General features: G+C 48.6%; 1 protein-coding gene across 1 annotated transcript; it reads right to left on the bottom strand.

The window, feature by feature from the left end:
- Positions 1-3,440: 3,440 nt before the first annotated feature.
- On the bottom strand, positions 3,441-27,283 carry IFNLR1 (interferon lambda receptor 1). Its single transcript, XM_052664134.1, has 7 exons — positions 27,172-27,283; positions 22,181-22,304; positions 16,182-16,366; positions 10,625-10,767; positions 8,662-8,821; positions 7,943-8,076; positions 3,441-6,750 (listed from the first exon to the last, which is right to left on the bottom strand). The coding sequence occupies exons 1-7, from the start codon at positions 27,227-27,229 to the stop codon at positions 5,983-5,985; spliced, it is 1,572 nt and encodes a 523-aa protein (XP_052520094.1). The 5' UTR covers positions 27,230-27,283; the 3' UTR covers positions 3,441-5,982.
- Positions 27,284-27,612: the final 329 nt, after the last annotated feature.

The following is a 27,612-nucleotide window of genomic DNA, read 5'->3' as shown; positions in this document are numbered from 1 at the left end:
CTTGAGTAACTGATTCATGGAACTGATTCGCTCATTTAGACAGAGGTATAACTTCTCGAAAAAGTAAGAGGGTTCCAGGAAAACATCTACTTCTGCTTTATTGACTATGCCAAAGCCTTTGACTGTGTGGATCACAACAAACTGTGGAGAATTCTTAAAGAGATGGGAATACCAGACCACCGGACCTGGCTTCTGGGAAATTTGTATGCAGGTCAAGGAGCAACAGAACTGGGCATGGAACAACAGACTGGTTCCAAATAGGAAAAGGAGTACGTCAAGGCTGTATATTATCACCCTGCTTATTTAACTTATATGCAGAGTACATCATGAGAAATGCTGGGCTGGAAGAAGCACAAGCTGTAACCAAGATTACTGAGAGAAATATCAATAACCTCAGATATGCCGATGACACCACCCTTATGGCAGAAAGTGAAGAAGAACTAAAGAGCCTCTTGATGAAAGTGAAAGAGAAGAGTGAAAAAGTTGGCTTAAAAATAAACATTTAGAAAACAAAGGTCATGGCATCTGGTCCCATCACTTCATGGGAAATAGATGGGGAAACAATGGAAACAGTGACAGACTTTATTTTTTCGGGCTCCAAAATCACTGCAGATGGTGACTCCAGCCATGAAATTAAAAGACGCTTGCTCCTTGGAAGAAAAGCTATGACCAACCTAGATAGCATATTCAAAAGCAGAGACATTACTTTGCCAACAAAGGTCCATCTAGTCAAAGCTTTGGTTTTTCCAGTAGTCATGTATGGATGTGAAAGTTGGACTATAAAGAAAGCTGAGCACAGAAGAACTGATGCTTTTGAACTGTGGTATTGGAGAAGACTCTTGAGAGTCCCTTGGACTGCAAGGAGATCCAACCAGTCCATCCTTAAGGAAATCAGTCCTGAATATTCACTGGAAGGACTGATGCTGAAGCTGAAACTCCAATACTTTGGCCACGTGATGTGAAGAACTGACTCCTTGGAAAAGACCCTGATGCTGGGAAAGATTGAAGGCGGGAGGAGAAGGAGACAACAGAGGATGAGATGGTTGGATGGACATCATCAACTCAATGGACATGAGTTTGAGTAAGTTCCAGGATTTGGTGATGGACAGGGAGGCCTGGTGTGCTGCAGTCCATGACATCACAAAGAGTCGGACATGACTGAGCAACTGAACTGAACTGATAACTTCTCATCTGTTTTTTTTTTTTTAAATATTTATTTATTTGGCTGCACTGCATTTGGGTTGCTGCGCGTGTGATATTCTACCTTCATTGTGGCATACGGGGGTTTTTTTTAGTTGTGGCATGTGGGATCTAGTTCTCTGACCAGGGATTGAACCCCTGTATTGGGGGTATGGAGTCCTAGCTATTGGACCACCAGGGAAGTCATTGGTTTTTTTTTTAAACCCCCAACTCCCATCACTTTAGCTTGATTTTGTACACACAGGAATGAACTCCAGGAAGCTGTAAGCAAGCAGTCAAAGATGCTAAGTTTACAGAAAATAATAGATTACAGGTGGGGGCTTAAGGGCTTCCCTGGCAGCTCAGACAGTAAAGAATCTGCCTGCAATGTGGGACACCTGGGTTTGATTCCTGGGTTGGGAAGCTCCCTTGGGGAAGGAAATGGCTACTCACTGCAGTATTCTTGCCTAGAGAATTCTAGGGACGGAGGAGCCTGGTGGGCTATAGCCCATGGGCTTGCAAAGAGTTGGACATGACTGTGTGACTAATCCCGGGAGGACAGAAGGGAGAACTCTCCTGCTCTACCTCTTGCTGTCAATCGCAGACTCCCCAGAAAGAGACATAACCCAGCATTGCCCAACAGGAAGAGGGCTACTATGTTACTGCTCAGGGGGAGGAGGAATTTCTCTTTGCCTGGCAACAGCCTAGCCAATGAGAGACTGTCCTAACTCGGCCAATGAAGAGCCACTACCCTTCGAACTCCCAGTTTCCTCCAATAGATGGTTTATAGTGGCCCCTCTTTCCCCTATAAGGGAACATTCCTCTCCTGTTCTTTGGACTCGCTTGTTGTTCACCATGGATCGCATGTCATAAATGGCAATTCTTTGCTCTTTCTGAATAAATCCATTTAGCTGGTAAAATGACAGGCTTTTTTTCTTTTTTGTTTAGGTTTTCAGAAGTTACCCTGAGGGAAAATTGGTGGGAGCTGGGAGACCCTTCCCCAGTAGAGAGCTACTAGAATGAGTTTGGGCTCATAAGGCTGCCACATAGGGTATTCTATATCCTTCCGTAGGCCGTTGTTGCAGAAAGGTAAGCGGCCAGGGTGGTGGGCGCAGCTCTGGCCGCACTGTGGCACTCGTCTTGTGCCCTCAGTTTGATGGATTCCAATTGTAAGTACCCGCACCTCTCTGGGAGGGAGTGGCTCTCTACACAGGACTGTTAAGGGCTGGTGGATAAATTCCCCAGTTCCTGCCCCTGGTAGTGGAACATATCTAGGGGGCCCAATACTGAACTCCCAAAGCTCCCTAGGAGGACAGAGTCCCACTTGCTCAGAGGCCTTGCCTGTCTGATCGTGCACCTGGACTGGCCGCCTCCCCTCCCTCTCTTCCGCTCTCCTGTTGGTGCCTTCTGAAATCACTGCACTGCTGTGTACCCCAAGTCCTTGTCTCTGGTCTGCTGCTGGGGACCCAACCGAAGACCTTATCCAGTAAAGCCCCTACGTATGAATCTTCAAACCGTGAACTTTCAAAGATATGAACGTGCATCCGATTCCAGCAAGGAACCAGAACCTATGTCATCAATGTCAGACATGAGTGAAACTGCAGCTTGCGCTCCATCTCCTATTGCTGACGATCCTTCAGCTCTACCATACCACCTCCCATCTCCTCTCTCTCTTCCAGTCAGTAGTTCTTTTTGCCTGTCCACTCGGTGCCAGCCCTGTATGCCAGCGGTTGTACTTTTCAAGGTACTGTGCATGGGTTCAGTTGTGTCTGATTCCTTGAGACCCCACAGACTGTAGCCCACCAGGCTCCTCTGTCCATTCTTTAAGGAAGAATACTGGAGCGGGTTGCCGTTTTCTGCTCCAGGGGATCTTCCTGACCTGGGGGTTGGACCCTCGTCTTCTGTGTCTCCTGCACTGGCAGGCAGATTCTTTACCACTGTGCCACTTGGGAAGCTTCAAGGTACTGTACTGTAAAGTGAAATATATGTTTTTGTGTTTGTATGCATTATTTGTATGAGAAATATTATAAATCTATTACAGTACAGTATAGTGGATAGTGGTAGCTGGGTACCTAGGCTAACTTTTTGGACTTAATGAAATAAATGGACTTACCAATGTGCTTTCAGAATGGAACACATTTGTATGTAGAGGGCTTACTCTAGTCTTAACAGTCAAGACTGGTGAAGAGCCTTTGAGAAATAAGAGCACACACTTTTCCACTCGATTTTGTCTTTTTCTCTAAAAATAGAGCACTTTATTTAAAACAGTTTAGGGTAGGGCCAACAAGCATTAGGAAATTATTTAAATATGATATAAACATAAAATAAAGCTAGAAATAAATACAAATATCTCAGAGCAATATATAAACTTCTCAGTAACCTAAAGAATCGGAATGTTGCTTTTACTTAGGACTTCGCCTGCTCCACCCCCGTTGTCCTTCACATGTGGCCTGGAGCTCAAGCTGTGCAGTTCCTGGCCAGTGAGTTTATGAAAGGGCTTTGTAAACAGTTCAGTGCTGAGTACACCTAACACATGATGATAGTGGCCAGCATGTTCTTTCCTAATGCTGCCCATAGTTTTTTGTTTATAACTTAATGACTTTTAGAATTCAAGGAGGGTTCAGCCTATGTCAGAAATTAAACTCTGAAAAAACTACTTAGAAAACACACAAGGTTTCAGAATACAGTGCTTAGTTACTTGACACCAGCCTAACACAACAGTGATGATAGCTTTTAGGGACTTGGAATTACCTCCTTGAAGCAGCTCAACAGGTTCCAGAAAGGACACCGGGCTTGGTCTGGGTATTTCCCTGGGAACTGGCCCTGGGCCTTCCCCAGTGCCACGGGTACAGCTTGTTTTTCTTCTCCTGTGTTGAGTGATGGATGTAGACAAGCCTCATGGGAGAGAAACCCCTGCAGACAGGCACGTGTGTGTGCCTGAGCATGCAGGCATGTGCACGCCTCCCAGTGGTGGTGAAGGCCCCTGCAACAACGTGCCCCTTGCTGAGGCCTTGGTACTGTCTACATGGCCAAGGGGATCGGGGTTGCCCAGGCGGGCCAGAAACCCGACCTCACTCTTAGCGAAGTATACAGTGAAGTCAACATTTCTGCTTCTTCATCTGAAACAGAAGGCAGGATTTCCTACTTTAAAGGGGGTTTGCTAACTTTTTCTTTAGCAGTGGAGACTCCCAAGCACCATTGCACGTGGAGAGTGCTGGAGAAAAAGGAGGGGTCCAGGGAGGCTGCTCTGGTTGAACCTGGGGGAACCTCTAGCTTCCCCTGAGACTGAGACTCCTCCTCCCGTGAAGCCCAGGGTCTTTCGGGAGCACAATTTGAGAAGGCCTGGAAGTTTGAGAAGCTTTTCCAGATCATTCTCTCGATGCTATACTTTTAAGCTGACTTCTAAACAGCACAGCCCTGTGGGTACAAAGCTTATGAAGATGTTTTTTGCATCAGTGGAAAAACGTACTAAGTCCTGGTGGGTGAAATGGCAGAGCCAAGGTTTGTTCTGATCTCTGTGGTGCCTGCAGGGCCACAAAGCTGACAAAATTAGGTTACCGAATCAGTTGTTTGAGAACATCCATCACTACCCCTGGGGAAGAACAGTCACCTATTTCCAGAGACAGTGGTTTCTCAAAATCGCAAGGGGAAATGGGACATCTTTACAACCACAATGGGCAACTGAAGGGTCTAAAGTGCTAAACTGGGGATCACAGGCCCGGGGGCCCAATTTCCTGCTGGGCTGCTTCCCCACCACCAGTTAATCAGACTCCCTAGACAGTGGGCCATTTGGTTCTTTCTTCGCCATGAAAAGGGAGAGGGACCAGGGACCCCCTTGACGGCTTCAGCTTTTGAGAACTCAGTTTCCTGACCACAAGATGGGGGCAGTGAGGGCAGGGGGTAGGTGGGAGACTTGGAGTGAGAATCCAGTCCCTCTGAGTTTGGGGTCACAGGTGGGAGATGCCCAGTGGTCCCCCCACCCGCCTGGAGCCTGGGTGGATGGGAGAATCCTACTGGTCACCACGTGATGAGTGCCAACGATGTGGCAGGCATCACGCATCTGTCAGACCTCTCGCCATGCCCCAGGGGGAAGCTGCGGAGGGGAGACTCAGGCACAGAGGAGGAGGGTGCCTCCCCGCCGGCCACACAACTGGTAAATGGCAGGGCTGCGATCTGGACCCAGGTCTGTCTGTGATATTCTAGATTGTGAAACGCGTGACCCAGAGACTGGGCTTTCAATGACGACGCCCTTCCCCTTCCTCTGCCTCTCCAACACCCTCGGCCAACTAGATTTTTCTTCACCGGGGCCCACCCTAGGGAACTCGTAAACCAGAAGGCTGAGTTCTGCAGAGGAGGAAGCCCAGCGGATGCTGGAGAAAGCTGCGAGTCTCTGCTCCACCAGGTGTGCCTCCAAGTCCTTCTCTCCCCAAAGCCGGATGGGCCCTTGTGCTGTCGGCCTTCGTGTCTGCTGGGACCTGATGTTGCCCGTTTCACGTTGTCCAGAGATAATCTTTCCAGCTGGCCTATCACCCCAGGGGCAGTGGGGTGATCTACACCCAACCAGCCTCTGACCTCTGCCCATTCTTGTCTCCACCCCTCCTGGTGCTTGATGCAAAGCAAGCAGGTCATAGGGCGGGTGGCTTCTGACAGCTCAGCCTGGTGGACGGCTTCTAATAGCTAGGGTTCCCCAAGGTGCTCTGAGGACCCTCTGCTGCCCCAGCAACGATGCTCCTGGGATTTCAAGTCTTGGTGATGTCTTGGGTCCTCAGAAAGCTCAGCAGCAACCGGACTCAGAGGCACAGCTCACCTGGCCAAGTAATGCCCCAGGGGTCTGACCTCGGTCCTCTGGAGGCTCTTAGCCCCCCAGCTGCCAGCACTGCTGTGCTCACTTTCTGACTCCCTCCAGCCCTCTTCCTCCTCTTCTTCCTCCCCCTCATCATCCTCAGGACTACTGTCCCAGCAGAAAGTCAGTGTCCGAAGAGAAACCGGGGGTTCCCCGGGGACTAGATTCAGCCCTGGTGATGATAAGCCCCAGCTGGTCCAGGAGGAGAGGTTGTCTTTGGGGGGCTCCCCCAGGGAACTGGAGTCCTCGGGTGGTGGGAGAGGCTTCTGGTGTTCCTCCCGACCCAGCCCCTGGCCTGGCCCCTTCTTGGCCAAATAGCCAGAGGATCCAGCCTCATCCCAGGGGGACGAGGACCCCGCAGTGCTGGCCCAGCTTCTGCCTGAAGAACTGAAGGTAGAGGAGCCTTCCCCCTGGACCAGAGGAGTCCAGGGCCCTCCTGCCTCAGCGGGCCCCGGGCTCTGGGGTTCCTGCCCCAGGAAGGGGGGCGGTTCAACATAGGGCTGGAAGCTGACACCAGGATCCGGGTCCTCTTCATCTGTGTTCTCACCGTCCTTCTCCTCAGCGCTGTCCTTCTCTGGTCTGGCCTGGACGGGGGCTGGGGCCCTGACTCCAGAGGTCAGCCTGACCCTTCTGGTCACTTCCTTCTGGGGACAGAGGATCAAATCGTGCAGGCACTCTGGGCCACTGGGCTGAAAGGCTGCCGCATAGAGTCTGTGTCCGGAGAAGTTCTGATTTGGGGAGAGGAGAGAAGAACAGAAGATTCAGCCTTTCAGGAAACATGACTGTTCTAATTTGGGTTCCCCGGAAATAGACAAGGAAAGAGACGAGGGATTCAAATGGAAGTGGTTTCTCTGGGAAGTGATCCCAGGAAGTGACAGCAAAGCACAGCAGCCAGTAGCAGGGTATGATGAGTCAGGTCACCTCAAGGGAAGGTGGAGCTGAGCCTTGCTGGGGACTTGGAGCCGCTGCAGCGCTCGGGCCTCAGAGCACCAGCAGGGCAGGGATGGAGGGGCTGGTGGCGTGAACTCCCTGGCACACACAGCCTGTGATGTGCACAGGCAGAGTGGGCACCAGAGGCCAGAGAAAGCGTCCAGGTTGCAGGTGCTGGCTTTAGGAGGTTGAGCACCGTTACCATGTAATGGGAAGGTGGACAGAGGAGCTTGGTGGCTACGGTCCATAAGGTAGCCAAGAGTCGGACACGACTGAATCGACTATGCACGCATGCATGCTCGGGAAGGTAGAGGGATGGGGCCGGTGCGGGTATGTCTAACACAGAGGTAGTCCTCTAGTTAGTGGGAATTCCCTGCAGGTCCAGGAATGTCAAACACTTCCGTCTGGCAAACCCTCAGAGCCTATCCTCAAAGTTCCCACCCAACCCAAGCGCCCACCGAGCCCCATGTATGACTCAGCTTCCCTTTCCAGGCCTACACTGAACAGATCTGACCTCTCCAGGCTTCCCTTGTCCCTGTGGCCCCAGGTTCTAAGTGAGTGAGCCAGCAGACCAATGAAGAAATTGCAGGGTCTGCCTGTGCAAGACTTACCCTCGGTTAGATGGTGAACAAAGTGCTGGGACCTTTTTAAGATGTCTCCTTTCCATCCCACCCTCCCCGCCTCCCCTCCTGGCATCTCTCCTGAGTCCCAAGGCTGGGGGTTCTGCTCTTGGCACTTGACAAATCCTTAGCAGAGATGAAGTTATTTTAAAAAGGAACTTAAGGTACTTGTCCCTCCCAGGCATATCTGCTATTTTAATTTAGTGCCAAAGGAATGAATCACTAATGGTGAAAATTTGGAGGGGTAGATGGACGTTTTGCGGTCTAGGCCATCTTAATATTCTACCTGAACTACCTACCAACTCTAGCTCCACTTCCTTCCTCGTGGATAAGCCTCCCTCTCTGTCCCATGCCCCCAGATTTACCATACCAGGGCCTGTGGCATCTCTGTCTGCTGAAGCCAGGGGTTCCCCCTAAAGGTCTTCCACATCACAGGCCCTAAGGCAACAGCCAACAGCAGTGGAAGCAGAAGTGGTAGCAGCAGCAGGAGGCCCCAGGTGGATCCTAGGAAGAAAAAATAATGACAACTAGAGAGAGGGGGCTCCTGTCTATCAGCTGCATCTGAGCTGAGGCTTCACAGACATCATCCTGTCTAATTTTCGTAAGAATAAACCCGGGATGTCCCTGGCGATCCAGTGGTTAAGAATCTGCCTGCCAACGCAGGTCACACAGGTTCAACCCCTGGTCTGGGCAGCGCACCACAACCACTGAGGCCCACAGTCTAGAGCCCGTGCCCCTCAGTGAGAGAAGTCACTGCAACGAGAAGTTCCTGCACCCCAAAAAAAGCAGCCCCCACTTGCAGCAACTAGAGAAGAACCTCTAGCAGCAGTGAAGACCCAGTGCAACCAAAATAAATGAATACATAAAACTTAAAAAGAAAAAAAATACTGAATTAAACCTATCCTACAGATGGTGGAAAGCAAGGTTCAGAGAGATATGTAATTGCCCAAAGATACATAGTAAGCAGAGGTGAAGCTGGGATTTTAATGGAGGCGAGTCTATCTCTAGACTTAGGCTCTTAACCGCCGCGTGATGAAGATCCTAAGGCCCAGGGGGAAAGTCCTCACTTCTGTACCACCTGGCGCTCACCTGGGGCCTCCAGGAAGAAGCAGGTGGGCTCAGAGAACTCGCTGTATTTAGGATTGCCATAGGTGTAGATGGTTCTGGCGCTAAGGCAGTGGTGCCCGCTGGTGTCTGGCTGGAGAGGAATCTGGACTGGCTGGCCATGGGGAGTGGCTGGAAACTGAGTCTGTGTGGAGAGAGAGAGAGGAGGATGGACCTGCGGGGGGAACTGGCTCCATGCAGTCAGGATGGGGTAGGCTTGGCAGGTATGGCACAGCTGGGATTCCCACAACTTCTTTACTTGTATTAAGGCTTAAGCATTCACAGAGCACTTCCCAACACTATCTGGCTTCTCTTCTTCACTGAGTCTCAAGGTAGAAATGGTCTGGGTTCAAAAGCAGCCCTGCCACTCAGGGTCACTCCCAGGCACACCCGACCAGGGCCCAGTGGTCCTCACTTTTGGGGGCAGATGCCTCAGGTTTCCCACCCTGAGGGCATGTCAAAATATTAGGGTGGAGGAAATCACCCCTGAAGATTCACTGGAAGGACTGATGCTGAAGCGGAAGCTCTAATACTTTGGCCACCTGATGCGAAGAGCCGACTCATTGGAAAAGACCCTGATGCTGGGAAAGACTGAAGGCAAAAGGAGAAGGGGGTGGCAGAGGAGGAGATGGTTAGATAGCATCATGGACTCAACGGACATGAATTTGAACAAACTCCGGGAGATAGTGGAGGATAGAGGAGCCTGGTGTGCTGCAGTCCATGGGGTTGCAAAGAGCTGGACCCAACTTAGTGACTACACAACACGGGCGTAGTCCCTCAGCCATTACAGACACAGAAAACTCTAGGGCTGCTTGTCCAACACAGTAGCCACTGGCCACATGGGGCTACTGAACACTTGAAACGTGGCTGGTATCAACCAAGATGCACTCCAGTATAAAATACATACCAACTTTCAAGGGAGACCAACCCAAAAATCTCAGTAATTTTTATATTAACTACACGTTGAGATGATTACATTCTAGTGAATGAAATAAAATCTACTATGAAAACTAAATTCACTTGTTTCTTTTTACTTAACTGAATGTGGAACATTTAAACGACACACTGTGTTCTACATTATCTTTCTACTGGACAGTAGAAAGAACACAAGAACACCTGTGGGGTTCTTGAAGGCAAGGACCACATCAGATGAAGATCTGGGATCCAGAGTGTGCAGGAGGCCAAGGGTGAGAGTCTGGGTTCAGTAAAAGACAGAATGAATAAGAACAGGGGTCCACAGACTTTAACCTCACCTTTCTTTGAAAATAGTTTTCCTGGAACATGGCTATGCCTCTTCATTTATCTATTTACTTACGGCTCCTTTTGTGTTTCAGATAGAGTGGAATAGATGTGAAAGACGATATGGCCTGCCAAGTCAAAGATATTTATTCTCTGGCCAATTATGGAAAACATTTGCTAACCCCTGCCATAAACAAATAGATACTGATATAAGCACATGCCTACACAGAAACAAGTCTGAAACTGTATATACACCAAAGAGTTATTTGAAATCATCTCTGAATACTTTCGGTTTTCTTCCTAGAATTTATCTGAATTTTCTAGTTTTTTTTTCCCTAATGAATCTGGTGCCTCAGCAAGTAGGCCTCCCAGAGCCCATCATACTTCAATCAGATTTTATTATTTTTTAAAAAGTTTCATAATCAAAAAAAAAAAAAATAGAAAACTGTTCTGTTGTTACTAGCTGTAATATGCAGGGGAAGGATGTCCTGGATTTGGCCCCTTGGGGGCGGCGGTTTGGAGCAGAGGTGAGCCACAAGTCAATCACACTGCAAAGTCAAGGGGGTGACTGCAGCAGTGAGGGGTAGGCATGGAAGGCTTCCTGGAGGAGGCATTCAGGGACAAGGCTCGGAGGGTGAAGAGCATGGGGATCTGCTGGGAGAGTGAGGAAGGGGATTCAGCTTGCGAGGGCATGAGAGGGGCTTCTCACCTTGTTCTTAGTCCCCTCCTTCCAGAAATCCACCTCATAATTCAGATCTGGTTGGGGCACACAGTGCGGCAGCTGGTATGTAGCATTGACAATCAGAATCTCCTCTGTCTGGTTGAATACCAGGACGGGTGGGGCTGGCTCCACTGGAGGAAAGAGAACGGGACCTGTCAGGACCTTCCGCAGGCCACAGAGCACGCATGTCCCTGCCTCCAGGCAGGCCTGCTCCTCACCCAGCGCGGAGACAGTTAACCTGCCTTGACTGGTGTTGTCCCTTCCCCCTCGGTGCCCTTCCCCTGTCACTGGCCTGTCAGCATCCTGCCCGTCTGTATCTGTATTCTGTTGCTGCCATAACATTGCCACAACCTTAGTGGCTTATATCAACACAGATTTATCATGTCACAGTTCTGGAGGTAAGAGTCTGGGTGGGCTTGATGGGGTTCTCAACGCTAGGTGGAAATCAAGGTGTCAGCTGGCCTGGGCTCTCCTCTGGGATCTTTGGGGCAGAATTCACTCCCATACTCAATACTGTTGTTAGCAGATTTCAGTTCCCTGTAGCTATTGAGGCTGAGGTTTATTTCCACGTTGTTTGTTAGCTGGGGGCCTTTCTCAGCTCCTGAAGACACCTGTGCTTCTTTCTTCTCTTTTTAAAAAATTTTTTGGCCACACTGCATAGCATTGTGGGAATTTTAGATCCCTGACCCAAGACTGAACCCATGTCCTCTGTAGTTGAAACATGGAGTCTTAACCACTGGACCTCCAGGGAAGTCCCAGCACCTGCATTTCTAATCACGTTACCCCTTCATCTTCAAAGCAGAAACACCACATTGACTCCTTCTCACATTTCGACTCTCTCTGATTTCCCTGTTGTTCTGCACCTCTTCTGCCTCCAGCTGGAGAAAGGTCTCTGCTTCTAAGGACTCAAGGGACTAGACTGGGCCCATCTGGATAATCCAAGATAATCTCACTATTTTAACACCCATCAACTTAAGTAAAATCCCTTTTGCCATCTAATATTATTAGCATTTAACGTATTGAGAGGTTCAGGGATTAAAGCATGATCTTTGCGGGGAGTCATTCTGCCTGTCATGGTCCTCCGTCTAACTCCTGAGAGACAGACTGAAATTCCTGTCTCTCTCAAGGGCAACGTACATTCACCCCATCCTGTGCGTGCAGGCTTGGTCGCTCATCTGTGTCCGACTCTTTGTGACCCCCATGGACTGTAGCCCACCAGGCTCCTCTGTACACGGATTCTCCAGGCAAAAATACTGGAGGGGGTTGCCATTTCCTTCTCCAGGGGATATTCCCAACCCAGGGACCAAACCTGCATTTCCTGCGTCTTCCACACTGGTAGGCGGATTCTTTACCATTGAGCCATCTCACCCCATCCCAAGGCCCCCCCAGGGTCTCATCCCATTACAGCATCAACTCAAATTTCAAAATCTTGTCTTCTAAAGTATCTAAATCAGGTTCAGGTGAGAGTCTGGGTACAATGCATTCAGCATGACTCCTGAACTCAATTCCTGTCCACTTGTGGACCAGTGAAAATAAAGTACAAGTTATCTGCTCCCAATATAAAGTGAAGTCGCTCAGTCGTGTCCGGCTCTTTGCGACCCCATGGACTGTAGCCCACCAGGCTCCTCAGTCCACGGAATTTTCCAGGCAAGATTACTGGAGTGGGTTGCCATTTCCTTCTCCAGCGGATCTTCCCAACCCAGGGATCGAACCCGGGTCTCCCACACAGCAGGCAGACGCTTTACCATCTGAGCCAAGCAGGTGGGATAGGCAGCAGACAATAATCATGGACATTTTGGTTCAAATAGGGGGAAACGGGAGGTAAAAAACTCACTGAGCCAAAGCAGTTTTGAAATCTAGCTACACAAACTATTAGATTTTTAGGCCTGGGAACTACATCTCCTTGGCTTTCAACACTGCTCTCTGGGATCTTGGTTCCACTCTCTGAATAATCCTTCTTTTTCATGAAAGATATTTGCAGGTAAATAGTTCACAGTCTGCTTCTTTCCAGTAGAAATTGGGGGACCAATAGCCTTCTTACATTTCATATTCTCTCTGCTCCTTTTCATCCAAACTGACACTGTTTCTGCTGATATAAAATTCTCAAGAAGCTTATGGATCTCCTACAGATGTCACGGGGACCTACTGCATTCGAGAGAAGCCAGTTCCACATATCTTTTTGAGAAGAGCCGTTTCTATTTTTGGCTTTAGCTGAGCTGGCTGAGGGATGACACTCAGCTTTCTTGATTGAAGGGAACTGTATGTCATACCCTTAAATCTCTTCAAAGAGCCCTTTTTCTGGACCAAACACTTCAGTCTTTCTGAGGTTTTAGAAAATGGTTGTACAATCATGTGGGTGTGTGAGTGTTCCGTCGCTTCAGTCACTTCCAACTGTTTGCCACCCTGTGGACTGTAGCCCGCCAGGCTCCTCTGCCCATGGGGATTCTCCAGGGAAGAATGCTGGAGTGGGTTACTGTGCCCTCATCCAGGGAATCTTCCCCACCCAGGGATCAAACCTGCATCACCTATGTCTCCTGCCTTGGCAGGCGGATTCTTTATCACTAGCACCACCAGGAAGTCCAGGTGTACAATCACATCCTTGGCTATTTCTCTGCATCACACTCCTGGAAGATATTTCTTGATTTTAGTATCTTTTGCCATTCTGGATAGGTTGAGAATTTTCCGGATGTTCAAGTCCTGGTTCCTTTTTGTTTAGGCCCTTTCCTCAGTTTCTCTCTTTCCTCCTTGCATTTTGCTATAGTTGCCAATAATAAACCAGATCATGCCTTCAATATTTTGCTTGGAAATCTCCTTGATGAATGACCAAATTAATAAGTTCTGTTTTCCATGTACATGCAGGACACAATTTTGCTCGTTTTCCAGTATATAAAAGGCATCTCCCTTCAGTAACATATTCCTCACTTCCTTCTGTGGGGCAGTATCTTTAGTATCCATACTTCTACTAACAGTCTGCTTGTGATGATTTAACTGTTCTTGAAAGAGATTTAGGCTTCCTAGATGGCACAGTGGTAAAGAATCTGTCTGTCAATGCAGGAGAGGCAGGAGACGAGAGTTCGATCCCTGGGTTGGGGAGATCTCCTGGAAGAGGAAATAGCAACCCATTCCAGTATCCTTGCCTCAAAAATCCCATTTCAAGACAGAAGAGTCTGGTGGATTTCAGCCCAAGGGGCCTCAAAGAGTCGGCCATGGCTGCGTGGCTGAGCACACACATTCCTGAAGGGGATGTAGGTTTCCTCTACGATGCTCTTCACTTCCTTCTGAGCCCTCACTGGCAGAATCTTTACTGTCCATTTCTACAGACAGTCTGATCAAGGTTATCTAGGTTTGACTGATGGTCTGAAGATGGAGAGGGCAGTTGACAAGGAATAAAGCAACAAGAGAAAATAAACATACCGTTGCTCCAGGTCCAGCTGAAATGCCACTATTTCCATGCAGCCTTCCCTGAGTACCAAACAGCAGGAGCCCTGACCTCATTGGTCTTCCCTGCTCTGTTTGTGCTCAGGGAAAGCATGGGGCTTCTGCAAGTTGCCACCACTTATGTGTGCAGGAAACACCCACTGGACTCTGATATGTATTAAGCCCTGGGCAGGGAGCTGAGAGAACTGGGGAGATGAGGCCCCCATAAATTTTGACCTCAAGGAGTTGGAGGAAATTAGAGGGAAATGAAATATTCAAATTAAAAAAACTCAAGAGAGAAAGTGACTTGGGTCACAGTTGAGGGCAGAAAAAGGCAGGAAGGATCATTCAAGCTTGAGGTGTGGTCTAGGAGCATCAGAAGAGCTTTAGGGAGGAAGAAACAACAAAAAAATCAATTAAAGAAATAAAAAAGTAAGCACCACTCTGCATCTGTCCCTTTATTGTTCTAATTCTTCTTCCTATTCCTCCATCGTTCTTCTAGGCAGACAAACTTTCTGTCTGCCTTCCCAGCTTTCTTTTCCTTTCCATCCATCTATCCATCTTTCGTAACTATGCTTCTTTTCCTTCCCACCCACACATCCTTCTCAGCCGTCCTTCCTTCTTCCTGATTTTCCTATCTTGCTTTCTCTCCAGCTGACATTTCTTCCTTCCTATCCATCCTGTCTTCCTAATCATTTATACTTTCTTTCTTCCTTTCTTCTAGCCAATCAGCCTTCTTTGCTATCCCTCCATCCATCTATTTTTTTCTTTCCATGTATCTTTTCTTCTTGCTTTTCCTTTCTCCTTTGCCTTTCCTTCCCTCTCCCCTCCCTCCCTTGCCAGGCACCCAGCCTTTCTTCTGTACTCTCTAGCCACTGACCCAGCCATCTGAGTTTCATTTGTATCCTGTACTTCACCTATACGAGTTCCTTCGTTGTAAGCATTTATCCATCCTTCTAACCTCTTCCTTTCCATGCATCCATCACTTCCTCCTTATCATTTCCACACTTCCTTTCTTCTCACCCATCCATCCATGCATCCATCCTTTGTGTCCATTTGTCAATCCACCCTGCCAGCTTCCTCCCATCCCAATCATCGCTTCTTCCTTCTCTGTCATTATTTCCTGCCATCCCTCATTCAATCCTTTCCTCCCCTCCCTTCAAGCCCTATTTTGTCCTCAAACATTTTGAGAAGCCTGAGTGATACGTTACAGACTGCAGCTCCATGAAGCTACTGTGTGAGTACTTATACTCCCTTTCTTACTCTTGACCCACACCAGCATCTTGTCCAAGATCAGAAAGAACCATTCCACATCGCATCTCTATCACACTCATCTCTATCACAAAAGTTTCTTAACTTTTTTGAGTCTTGATTGTTTAATTTTTTTAAAAACATGGGTGGATTAAAATGAACCTCACAGGCCTATTGTGAGGATCAGAAATAAAACACACTGGAGAAAAAACAGCTCTCTTCACTCATTGTTAACAGTGGTGATTCCTGAAGGTTAAAAGCATGGGGAATGTTCTCCTCCCTATTTTTCTCTCTCTTTTCCTTGAAATTTCTATGGTGCACAGAAATTATTTTTGCAACTAAAATTTAAAAAAAATTGTTTCTAAAAGAGAGAGATTGAACATTAACAAAAATAAGAATAAGTAAAATGCCTTGTGTAGTTCATAACCAAGGTTGTACACAGTAGAAGATCATGAACCTCATTAGTTGGAGGTACAAACAGAACTGGGTTTTCCTGGTGGCTCAGATGGTAAAGAATCTGCCTACAATGCAGGAGATCTGGGTTTGATCCCTGGGTTGGGAAGATCCCCTGAAAAAGGGATAGGCTACCCACTCCAGGATTCTTGCCTGGAGAATTCCATGCTCAGAGGAACCTGGTGGGCTACAGTCCATTCAGTCACAAAGAGTCAGACACAACTGAGCGACTCACACACACACACACACAGACTGAACTGCTGGGGCTGGCGAACTCCTCTGATTCCCGATCGCAAAGTCAGACTCCTTGGGCCCATGGTAGGTGGCTCCAGAGCTTTGGGGAAGTAGAGGGCAGATGGCTAGGACAGCAGGGCCTCTGAGCTGAGCTCCTGGGCAGTCTCCTTCTCACAGGTCCCTTCCCTACCTTCAAAGAAGTAATCCATGGACTTGGACTCTACCCAGGGGGACCTGGCGCTGGGTGAAACTGCTTGCACACGCCCCTTGAACTTGTTGCACAGGTCTTGCTTCTCCAGGCACATCAGAGAACACACCAGCTCTTTGGTTCCTGCACACGTTTTCACTCTCCGCCACCGTCTGGGGGGTACAAAGCTGAGGAAAGAGACAGAAGAGTGTGGGTCATGGGTTCGGCCTCTTGGGGGGAGGAAACTTGGAAAATACACAATTTCTTGCCCCTCCATCCCACCTGATTGTCCATCCATCTATCTGTCCGGCCAGCCAGCTGTCGGCTGAGACAGAAGAAGGACCGTCCTGTTAGGAGCTTGGGCTCGAGAACGACAGACAAGGGTGGGAACCCGGGCTCTGCCCGTCACTAGCTCTGGGACCTTAATGCCCCCAAGGCTGAGTCTCCTCATTTGTGATGCCTCCCTACAGGGCTGCTCTGCTAGTAACCATTCTCCACCACGTTTATTCATTCAGGCAGTTACAGGCCGCCTGCTGTGTGTCCCACTCAGTGCTGGGTGCTACGTGAACGTCAGAGGGGACACCCAAGACCATGACTCCAACTTCCTGAGAACACTAAGGTGCAAAGGAGGGACCCGCTTGCTGGGCATTGTTTGTGGGGAATGTGCAATTCATGGAAGACAGGTCCTGCCTTCAGGAACTGACACTGGAGGGAGGGGCTTTCCCACCATCGGCACATCGACAAGATAAATCCAGGAGCTGGTAAGTGCGGTGATAACAGGGGAAGGTGGGGTGACTACTTTCTAAAGGCAGCTCAGGAAAGGCCAGGAAGACAGTGCTGAAGCTGAGGCTGGGATGCTGAGAAGGGAGCCAGGAGAAGGGGTGGGGGGAAGGAAATTGCAAAAGCAAAAGCCTTGCGATGGGAAGGGACTTGATCAGTCCAGAAAAAAAGCAAGACCAGGGTGGCCAAAGCCCAGTGGACAAGGAACAGAGAGGGTGGGCAGACAGGAGATGAGGATGGAGGTGGGTGGGCAGAGCAGGCAGAGTCTCACCATCTTGGTTGGGAGTTTGGATTTTACTCCGTATGTCATAGGAAACTGCCAGAAGGTTCTGAACAGGGGAACTGAGGTTATCCGATTTATGTTTTTAAAATATCACTCTGATAAGCCAGCGTTTAAATGAGTTTAGGCCCCTAGTCTGGCATTTTGTCGCGGCAGCCCTGGAAGACTAACACATCAGCTTTCTTTTCTTTCGGTGTCCTAAGAAATGTGAGCCTGACTCAAGGCCACGAAGATCCTCTCCTGTTTTCTCCTGTGAGTCTTATAACTTGAGCATTTACATTCCAGGTCTCTTTGAGTTTTAAAAGTTTCTCTCTTTTCACCTTCTGTTTCTTTCAAGGCATTACCTGCTGTATTGATTTGCTCTTATATTTCTTCTAATTTATTCCTCATTTATGAAACATGGTGGTGGTGGTTGTCATCTGCAGCAACATGGATGGCCCTAGAGATTGTCACACTAAGTGAATTAAGCCAGACAGAGGAAGACAAATATATGAAGTCACTTGTATGTGTAATCTTAAATGATACAAATACACCGATTTCTCATGGTTCTGGAGACGAGAAGTCCAAGATCAAGGTGTCAGCAGACTTGCTGTCTTCTGAGGCCTCGCTCAGGAGGTGGTCACCTTCCTTCTCCCTGAGTCCTCACCTGGCCTTTTCTCTGTGTGAAAGCAGCCCTGATGTCTCTTCCTCTTCTCATAAAGGTGCTAATCCTATTGGCTTAGGGCCTCACCCTCAGGACCGCATTTAATCTTAACTGCCTCTTACACCTTAAATACGGTATACTTGTGACTCTGTCACCAAATACAGTCCCCAAGGGTGTTAGGGCTTTAACACAAGAGTGGCTAAGGGGTGGGACACAATTCATTCAGTCTGTAACAGGGAATTATGAATTAAGCTGCCATGCAAGTTCACATACAAGTCTTCATATGGTCATGTTTTCACATCTCTTGGATAGAGATCTAGGAGTGGAACCTGGGAAACGTGGTCACTGAATGTGTAACTTTACCAGAAACTGTGAAGCTGTTTTCCAAAGTGACTGTATCATTGTAGTTCCCGCCCACAATATATAGTCAGTATCCACAAGGGATTGGTTCTAGGACCTCCCCCACTGATACAGAAATCTTCAGAGTTCAGTTCCTTTACCTAAGGGGCTTTGTATCTGCATACGGCACACGCACATTCTCTCATATACTTTAAATCATCTCTAGATCACTTATGATATTTAATATAAATGCAAGCACTATGTAAATAATTGTAAATATGATGCAAATGCTACATAAATATTTGCTACTGTGTGGCAAATTCAAGTTTGTCTTTTGGAGCTGTCTGAATTTTTTTTAAATATTTTTGTTCCATGGCTGGTTGAACCTGTGGCTGCAAAACCTCCAAATATGGAGGGCCATATGCCCTCCATACCCACTCCAGTATTCTTGCCTGGGGAATTTCACGGACAGAGGAGCCAGTGGGCTACAATCCCTGGGGTTGTGAAGAGTCGACATGACTTAGCAACTAAACGACAGCAAAATGCCCTCCACATGCTTGTCTATATTTAGCACTGTCACAGCTTTTAATTTTAACCATTCTAGTGGTGTGTGTATTTCCTGTAGCTTTAATTTGCATTTCCCTAAAGACTAATGATGTTGAACATCTCTTCATATGCTTTTTGGCCATTTACATATCTTCTTTTGTTAAGTGACTATTCAAATATTTTGGGGGTGATTCATCTTCTTATTTTTGAGATGTAGGAATTCTTTATCTATTTTGGATATAAGTTCTTTGTCAATGTATGTATTGTGAATATATACTTCTCAATGACTGACTTTTTCATTTTCTTTGGGGTTTTATTTTTTTAAAGAACAAAAGTTTTAAATTTACTGAAACCCAGTTTACCAGTACTATTGACTAAATTGTACAGCACCCCTCACCCCATCCCAGTTCATATGTTGAAGCCCTAACATCCTAATGTGACTATATTTGGAGACAGGGCCTTTAAAGAGGTAATTAAGATTAAACACAGTCGTGAGGGTGAGGCCCTAAGCCAGTAAGACTAGCGCCTTTATGAGAAGAGGAAGGGACACCATGGCAGCTCTCACACAGAAAAAAGGCCAGGTGAGGACACAGAGAGAAGGGAGGTGACCATCTCCCGAGAAAGGCCTCAGGGGTGCTAATGTAACAAACACCTAAAAATGAGTTAGTGGCTTTGCAGTTGGGTTATGGGTAGAACCTGCAAGGGTTTTGAAGTTCATGGGAGCAAAAGCCTAAATTGCCTTGAAAAGACTATTGGTAAGAATATAGATCCCCTTCGTGGATTACAGCCTTGTCGTGGTGAAGGGGCTTATGTAACTCAATGAAGCTATGAGCCATGCCATGCAGGGTCACCTAAGATGGACGAGTCATGGTTAAGAGCTATAACAAAATGTGATTCTAGGAGTGATCAGATGGAAAGGAGGAATATCTTATTGGAAACTGGAAGAAAATTGATCCTTGTTATAGAGTGGCAATGAGTGTGGCTGAATTACACCCTAGTGGTTTTATGGAAAATCAGAAGTGGAAAGTGATGAACTTGGATAGTTAGCTGTGGGGATTTCTAAGCAGTGTGCTGCAGATATAACCTGATTTCTTCTGACTGCTTACAGTAAAATGAGAGCGGAGAGAGAGACAGACAGATAGAAGGAATTGCTAAGCCAAAAGGGACCAGAACTTGAAGATTAGGAAAATTCTCAGCCTATGAATATTGCAAAAAAATAAGAAACCATGTTCTGGAGAGAACACCAAAGTTGTGGCTGGAAAATTATTTGATAAAGACATCATGGGTGTGACTTGCAGATTTAATCAGTCATCTCAGTAGAAGCCAGGAATAGAGATGGGATTTTTTATACACATCACCCAATTCTGTTCACTGAAAAGCTCTCAAAGCAATTGGGCATTAGTGATCAGACAGCTACACAGTGTTCTTTAAAACCATTTTTTACCAAACAGAGACATGGTTGATTTCAGGTTTTAGGTCAGGAATTGTGCAAATGAGTCTGGAACATCTATTTGCAACAAATGACAATAAAGAAATTAAGACTCACTAGGGTCAAGTTCAAAGGACTAAGGAGCCAACCTGAAGGGACTTTCATTGGCCAAAGAGAGACAATTCAAGCTTCAATGAGTAGAATCAACTGCAATGAACTAAACCATTAGATATGTTTAACTACTTGAGTTGGTGATAATAATAAAAAAAAAAAACAAGGCAATCACCTTTGGGACATGATAGGGGACCAATTCATTATCTTCCAAACTGGTAAAGAAAAAAGTTTCAAGCATTTATTCTGTCTTGCCTGTATGAACAGTACTACTGAATATCAAATACTACATAAAAGGAAGCATCTCTTTGTAAAATAATTCTAGCTAATAAATGAAAAAATAGTACCATTAGAACATCACAGTTTTGGAATCTGCACAGGTGTTTCAAATGTGTAAAAGGAAAGGAAAATATCATTAAGGTCTGAGGTTAGGCTTTCAATTCTTTAATCAATTTATCCCACCTCCACTATGCCTAGCTGTGTGGTTTTGAGCGAAACACCCTCTTAGTGCTTCAATTCCCTCCCCAGTAGAGCGGAGTCCCTGAATCCTTCCTCGCAGGGCGGTGTGAAATTAAATACGTTTCATGCACGCACATGTGCAGACACACAGCCAACACACAGGCCACGCTGGGTATTTTCTGCCTCCTGATACAGTTCTGCACCATTCTCTCTTTTTCTTTTCTTTCTTTTGGCCGCACGGGGTTTTTGTTGCTGCGTGTGGACTTTCTCCAGTTGTGATGAGCTGGGGCTACTTCTCAGTTACGGTGGTTTCTAACGTTGTGAAGCATGGGCTCTAGGGTGCACAGCCTCAGTAGTTGTGGCCCACGGGCTTAGCTGCCCTGCAGTATGTGGGATCTTCCCGGACCAGGGATCGAACCCATGTTCCCTGCATTGGCGGGCAGATTCTTAACCACTGGACCACCAGTGAAGTTCCCATTCTTTCTTTGAAAAGCTCTCTACAGTCTGTTCTTTCCCAAGCCAGGCGCCCACCATTCACATCTGGAGGCTACAGATGGAGGCACTGTGATAGAACTGAAGAGCACAAGCTTTGGGGTCGGACGGATGTGGGTTTTTCTTCTGCTTCCATCACTGACTTCCTTACTCAAGTCACGGCCTGAGTTGTTCCTCACCTCTAACACAGGGGAAATGCAGAGCCTGCCTGGCAATACGGGGAGGCAGAAGGGAGGTACTCATGCTAGGCTCCTAGCACTCAGCCTGGCACAGGAAGAGTCCTGAGTATATGGCAGGTTTTCTCCTTCCTGCCTCCTCCTTCCCACCAATTCTAGATTAATGCTGCTGAATATCTGCTTTTATTAGCTTACTCTCTAATGAAAGATCTTCAGATGAATTCCACCTATGTGCAAAGATGAGAAATCTGCTTTCACTTTTAGATTCCTCTGCATTAGCGATGGATGCCTGGGCTGCCAACGTGAGAAGGACCCCAAGGCTCTGTGCAGGGTCTGTGGGGAAAAGGGTGATCATTTCACCATGCCTAACACAGCTCTGCAAGAGATATCTCTGCCTCCTTTACTGGCTATAGTGTCAAGCACTTTACCCAGGCCCTCAAGAATTCCATTGTCGGGCCCTCACAGCTCCATCCATGCCCTGCTCTGACTTTTCTCAAAGATCCTGCCTCGCTCCTGGCAGGTCCATCACCTGGGCACTGTTCTCCATTCAGCATCACCCCCACCTCCAAAACTTTCGTGAATATCCTCTCCCAATACCTGCCGCAGGCCATCACCCATGGGACTCAGAGAACCAGTGGGTGCTGTCCACACTGAATGCAGCTATTCATCGCAGAGAAGCCCCTCCGGCCCCTGCCCACCTCTTCATGCCCACCCCCCTACCCCACCAGCTCAGAGGCACCCCTCCACCTTTGATAGGCCACAAAATAGGTCACGTTCTGGGGGTTTCCAGGCCCTGGGAGCCACGTCAGGTACACACTGAAGTTCCGGGAGAGCAACGTCACGTTCTGGGGAGGGGCCAGGAGGGGCCGCCCTGTGGAGGAGAAAGAGGTCATGAAGCCTGGAGCCATTCTGAGCTGAAGAGTGGCATGGCAGGCAATTGGGTGCTTGCTCAGTTTTAGAACCAGGCATTATCTGGGGTGGCTGAAGCAGATGGGATATGATGTAGGCTGGGGCCCTGGGGGGCATGATTCCAGTTATAGCTGTGTGACCTACAGCCCCTTCCCCTCCTTAGACCTCAGCAGTCCATCTGTGCCAGGTTGGGAAGCCCACCGTGGCACTTGAGGGTCCCAGCAAAACAGCACAGAGCAGGACCACCTGATAGATCCCTGGACTTCAGGAGGGAATGGCCCTGAGGGGCTCATGGAACGGAGGCTCTGTCCTGTCCTCAGCCATGTCCCCAGCGTTTGCCTGCAAAGGTCCCTATGCAGATAGCAGGTGCACAGTGAAAATCTGTTGAGTGAATGAATGAATACTGTGATGACTTGGATTATCCCTAAGGGCTCCTAACTGCTGTCCCTGCTTCCAGCCTTGTCCCCTCAATCCATTTGCCATATGGTAGCAAGGGTTAAAATGAAAGTCAGATCATGTCACCCTTTTGCTTTAAAGCCCCAGTGGTCTCTGTTTCACTCAAGGTAAAACCAAAGTCTTTGCCGTCACCCACAGGACCCTACCCAGGACGCCCCAGGACTCTGTCCCCTCCAGCCACACTGGCCCCTTCCTGTTCCTAGAGCGTGTGGGCCTGCACTCACCTCCAGGCCTTTTCACAAGCTATTCCTTCCGCCTAGACTGTTCTCCCCCTGGATATTCCATCTGGCTCACTTCTTTGCTTCCTTCATATCTCTGCTCAGATGTCACCGTCCCAGTGGCTCTTTCCCTGACCGCCTCTAACTGCCCCTAACTTCCCTCCTTGGCACTTCTTCCTTCTCACTGCTCATCTTCTGAAATGTGCATCTGCTTACACAGCTGCCCAGTTCCTGCCCTTCCCTTGCTCTCAGAATAAAGTCCATGCTCCTTATCAGGGTACGTGAAGCCCTGCCCAGGTTGGCCTGGCCATCTCGTTGACATCTTCCTGACAGCTCACCAACACACCTTACCAGGCGGCAACCAATCTTCCTTCTCGCCCTTCTCAAACCACTGCATTCCTCTGGGTGTCCTTGAACCCGAGTGTCCTCGACAGCGTGGCATTCACCATCTAATCCTTTAAAGACTTGATTCCAATGTCACTTCCTCCGGGGAGTCTTCCTGACATCTTTCAGAAGTGGTGGCGGTGCTGCTGCTGCTCGTGGTAGCAGCTAATGTGTACTGTGTCTCAACTATGTGCCAGGCATGATGCAACTATGTTATCTGCATTTTCACGCAAACTATGTTATCTGCATTTTCACCCAAACTATGTTATCTGCATTATCTGCCCCACATCTCCAGGAGGCAGGTACTAATTGTGAGCATCACATTACAGATGAGGAAACTGAGGCCCCCTCAGCTAATAAGTTGCAGAAATGGAATTCAAATCCATCCAGGCCTAGTCAATCCCAAAGTCTGAGCTCTTTCTTTTTTAAATTTTTTAAAAATTTATTTTTATTTTTGGCTGAGGTCTTCATTGCTGTGGGAGGGCTTTCTGTAGTTGTGGGGGCTGGGCTCTTTGTTGTGGTGAGTGGGCTTCTCTTGTTGCGGCAAACTGCCTCTAGAGCATGAAGGCTTCAGTGGTGGTGCGCTGGCCTAGTTGCTCTGAAGCATGTGGAATCTTCCCCAACCAGAGATCGAACCCATGTGCCACCAAGGAAATCCCCAGAGTCTGAGCTCTTGATCACACTTCCTTCCCTAGGTTCTCATGGGCCCTGTTGTTCTTCAGCCACGAAGTCATGTTCAGCTCTTTGCAATTCCACGGATTGCAGCACGCCCAGCTTCCCTGTCATATCTCCCGGGGTTTGCACAAACTCACGTCCATTGAGTCAGTAATGCCATCCAATCAGCTCATCCTCTGTTGCTTTCTTTTCCTCCCACCCTCAATTTTTCCCAGCATCAGGGTCTTATCTGAAAAATGGGTCAGTTCTTCGCACCAGGTGGCTAAGGTATTGGAGCTTCAGCTTCAGCATCAGTCCCTCCAGTGAATACTCAGGTTGATTTCCTTTAGGATTGACTGGTTTGATCTCCTTACTGTCTAAGGAATTCTCAACAGTCCTCCAGCACCACAATTCAAAAACATCCATTCTTTGGCACTCAGCCTTCTTTATGTGAGCCCAACTCTCACATCCGTACATAACTATTGGAAAAACCAAAGCTTTGACTAGACAGATCTTCATTGGCAAAGTGATGTCTCTGCTTTTTAATACGCTGTCTAGCTTCCCTAGTGGCTCAGAGGGTAAAGCGTCTGCCTTCAATGCAGGTAGACCTGGGTTTGATCCCTGGGTCAGGAAGATCCTCTGGAGAAGGAAATGGCAACCCACTCCAGTACCTTTGCCCAGAAAATCCCATCGACGGAGGAGCCCAGTAGGCTACAGTCCATGGGGTCACAAAGAGTCGGACACGACTGAGCGATTTCACTTTCCCTAGGTTTTTCAGAGCTTTTCTTCCAAGGAGTAAGTGTCTATTAATTTTGTGGCTGCAGTCACCATCTGCAGTGATTTTGGAGCCCAAGAAAATAAAATCTGCCACTGTTTCCACTATTTCCAACTATGTTCAGCATTATTCTTCCAACATCTGTGGCTCACTTCTGGTCAAGAACATCTCTCGATCACTGCATGCCAGAAGTTTCAGAGGGCTACAACTCCACTCCTGCCCTTTAGGTGCTCATGGTCCCATGGAGAATTCAGTGACCCGAAGGGTCACATGCGCGGTGACAGAAATCCATACAGTTTACAGATGGGCATCAGGGAGGGAGGGGCCCATTCTGCTGACTGCCCTCAGTTCAGCCTCACACGCTCACCCTTTTAGACCCAAATGTGGGTTCCTGCTTTCACCCCAACCTGGGTCCTCTCATTGGAACTGGATCGCCAGGATGCTGATGCTGACAGTGCTCCCAGTTTCTGGACTTCCAGCAGGTGGCTGGCAGGAGGCCAAAATCTGTCTACAAGGGGCTTATCTGAGAATAGGCCTCACGTTTGAGCTTGGCCACAGTGGAGAAATAGCAGCCAGAGTAGCTGCCCTCGAGGTGCTCGGTCACTCCATGGTGTCTGACTCTTTGTGACCCTGGACTGTGGCCCACCAGACTCCTCTGTCCATGGATTTCCCAGGCAAGAATACTGAGGTGGGTTGCCATTTCCTTCTCTGGGGGATCTTCCCGACCCAGGGATCGAACCTGTGTCTCCTGCATTGGCAGGTGGATTCTTCACCACTGAGCCCCCGGCAATCCCAGTTACCCTCTACTGAGCCGTCAAAGGGTGCCAGGCACAAGGGTGGCCTTCAGTCAAATCCCCATTCAATCAAAACGTCATTCAATGAAAACCTCATTCAGCCCCCAGGACAAACTATTCTGCGGTGTAGGTATCATTCCCCTTCCACAGAGACAGAAGGGGCTACACACCCTTTACAGAGTAATAATTTAAGAGCTGGAAGGGCCCTTGGACATAATCTAATATTAATGTTAAAAGCCAACATTTGTCTGAGCAACTTTTTTGTGCTGGGCACCACATTATTCTAGTTAAGTGTCACAACGCAACTGCCTGAGTCTACACACCCATTATGTGTGGGAGCCAGGATTAGAACCTGGATTCAGCTTTGCTTCACCCTAAATCTTCACACTGCAGCTTATGTTCTGTACATTAAATATTCATCAAGTGTAAGGAGAGCTAGGGCTAGACAGCAAAACTATTGAGTTTGGTGGTGAAAAGGGAAGTACAGAGGACACCCTCCCCTCCCACCACGTAGGTACCCTATTCCTCATCAGCTGCTGTGACACTGCTGCGAAGGAACCAGGAGCTGGGGCGTCCCTGAACTGACCCGGGTGGAAGGACCAGCCGCCCGCCCCACAGCCAAAGCTGGCCACGCTCGCTTCAGGCTCAGGCTTCTCTGTTCTGTGTGTCTCACCAGTGCCTCCCTTAATTGCTCTGAGCCTCAGTTTCCCCATCTGAAAAGGGAGAAAATACTACCTACATTGTAGGACAGTTGGGTTGTGACGCTTAACTAGAATAATGTGGTGCCCAGCACAAAGAAGATGCTCAGACAAATGTTGGCTTTTAACTTTAATATTAGATTATGTCCAAGGGCCCTTCTAAGCTCTTAAATTATTAGTCTAAGATCAGGGTGATATCCTGGGGCCAATCTGGGGTCCTTCTCCGGGGATTGGCTGGGCTTTGGGGGTTGGATCCCAACCACCCAAGGTATTTTGTACCCTGTCACTTTATTTACTAGCGAGGGTGCAGAAAAAAAAAAAGGTGCCTTGTTAAAACGGTAGCACAGCTTAGACTAAGCGGGTGCTCCTTCCCCTCAGGCCTGGGTAGAACTTTTGACCCCCCCTAACCCCTTCACACCCCCCACCCCCCAGCCCCCACCCCCGCCCCCCGCCAGGGAGGGCAGAGCACTTCTGCTTGGTTTCCTGTACCAATGAGGGTCAAGTGTGGTGGTATTCGTGCAGCGGACAGGGCTTTTAGGAAACCTTAAAAAGCGCTTTATAAACAAAAGCAGCTGACTTTTTTGTTTTTCTCTGTTCACCTGGGGCTGAACTGGCACTAGGAAATTGAATCAGTTCCTTCCCGTAAAGGAATTTCAGACTCGAGTCTGTTCAGTCCCCGGTTAGAAGAAAACTGGAGGCGGCGGGTTGGGGGAGGGGGGAGAATGGTATCTGCGGATTCGCACGACCCGGGTTACCCCGCACAGACCTCTGCCCGGCCACTCCCTCCCTGGGTCGGTCTGAAGGAGCGCCCCCGCGGCCCCGCGCCCGCCCCGCCGCCCCCCGCCCTTACCTGGAGCGGACTGCAGCAGACACAGGAGCAGGGGGGCCCAGCGTCGGGCCCCCGTCATTCCGGTCCTCCCGCGGCCCCGGGTGGGACCAGGTAGGCCTCCCACACCTCGGGCCTCCTGGTTCACACCCGGCAGGTGATGCGACCGGCAGCCAATAGGAGGCCCAGCCGCGGGCCCGCCCCTCCGGGGGCGGGGCCTGGGAGACTCCGGGACTTCCCCTGGGGCCGCCCCGCTCAAACCCTCCAGGAGCTCCCCAAAGCCTCTACTTCGTTTTCTTCTGCGCGATCTGGGAGAGGGGGTGGAGTGGCGGGGGTGGGGCGGGGGGCGATCAGTAAATCCGCCTATGGAGGGAGGGGAGAAGAGGAAAACTGTTCATAGTTACTAACCACAGGAATTTCAACACGGGACTTGAAAGAGGACGAACTAGTTCAGGGCCAGTTTAA

The sequence above is a fragment of the Budorcas taxicolor genome, chromosome 2 (assembly GCF_023091745.1).
Source record: "Budorcas taxicolor isolate Tak-1 chromosome 2, Takin1.1, whole genome shotgun sequence".
In the NCBI taxonomy this organism is placed as follows: domain Eukaryota; kingdom Metazoa; phylum Chordata; class Mammalia; order Artiodactyla; family Bovidae; genus Budorcas; species Budorcas taxicolor.
Note: the sequence above shows the minus strand (reverse complement) of the source record. Positions and strands in the feature narration are given on the sequence as shown.

Excerpts from the sequence above, each read along its gene's own strand:
- IFNLR1 (XM_052664134.1), bottom strand. The coding sequence starts at position 27,229 with ATGACGGGGGCCCGACGCTGGGCCCCCCTGCTCCTGTGTCTGCTGCAG. Across the intron at positions 22,305-27,171 it reads TCTGCTGCAGTCCGCTCCAG|GGCGGCCCCTCCTGGCCCCT; the intron begins GTAAGGGCGGGG and ends TCTCCTCCACAG. Across the intron at positions 10,768-16,181 it reads CATGGATTACTTCTTTGAAG|TGGAGCCAGCCCCACCCGTC; the intron begins GTAGGGAAGGGA and ends TCTTTCCTCCAG.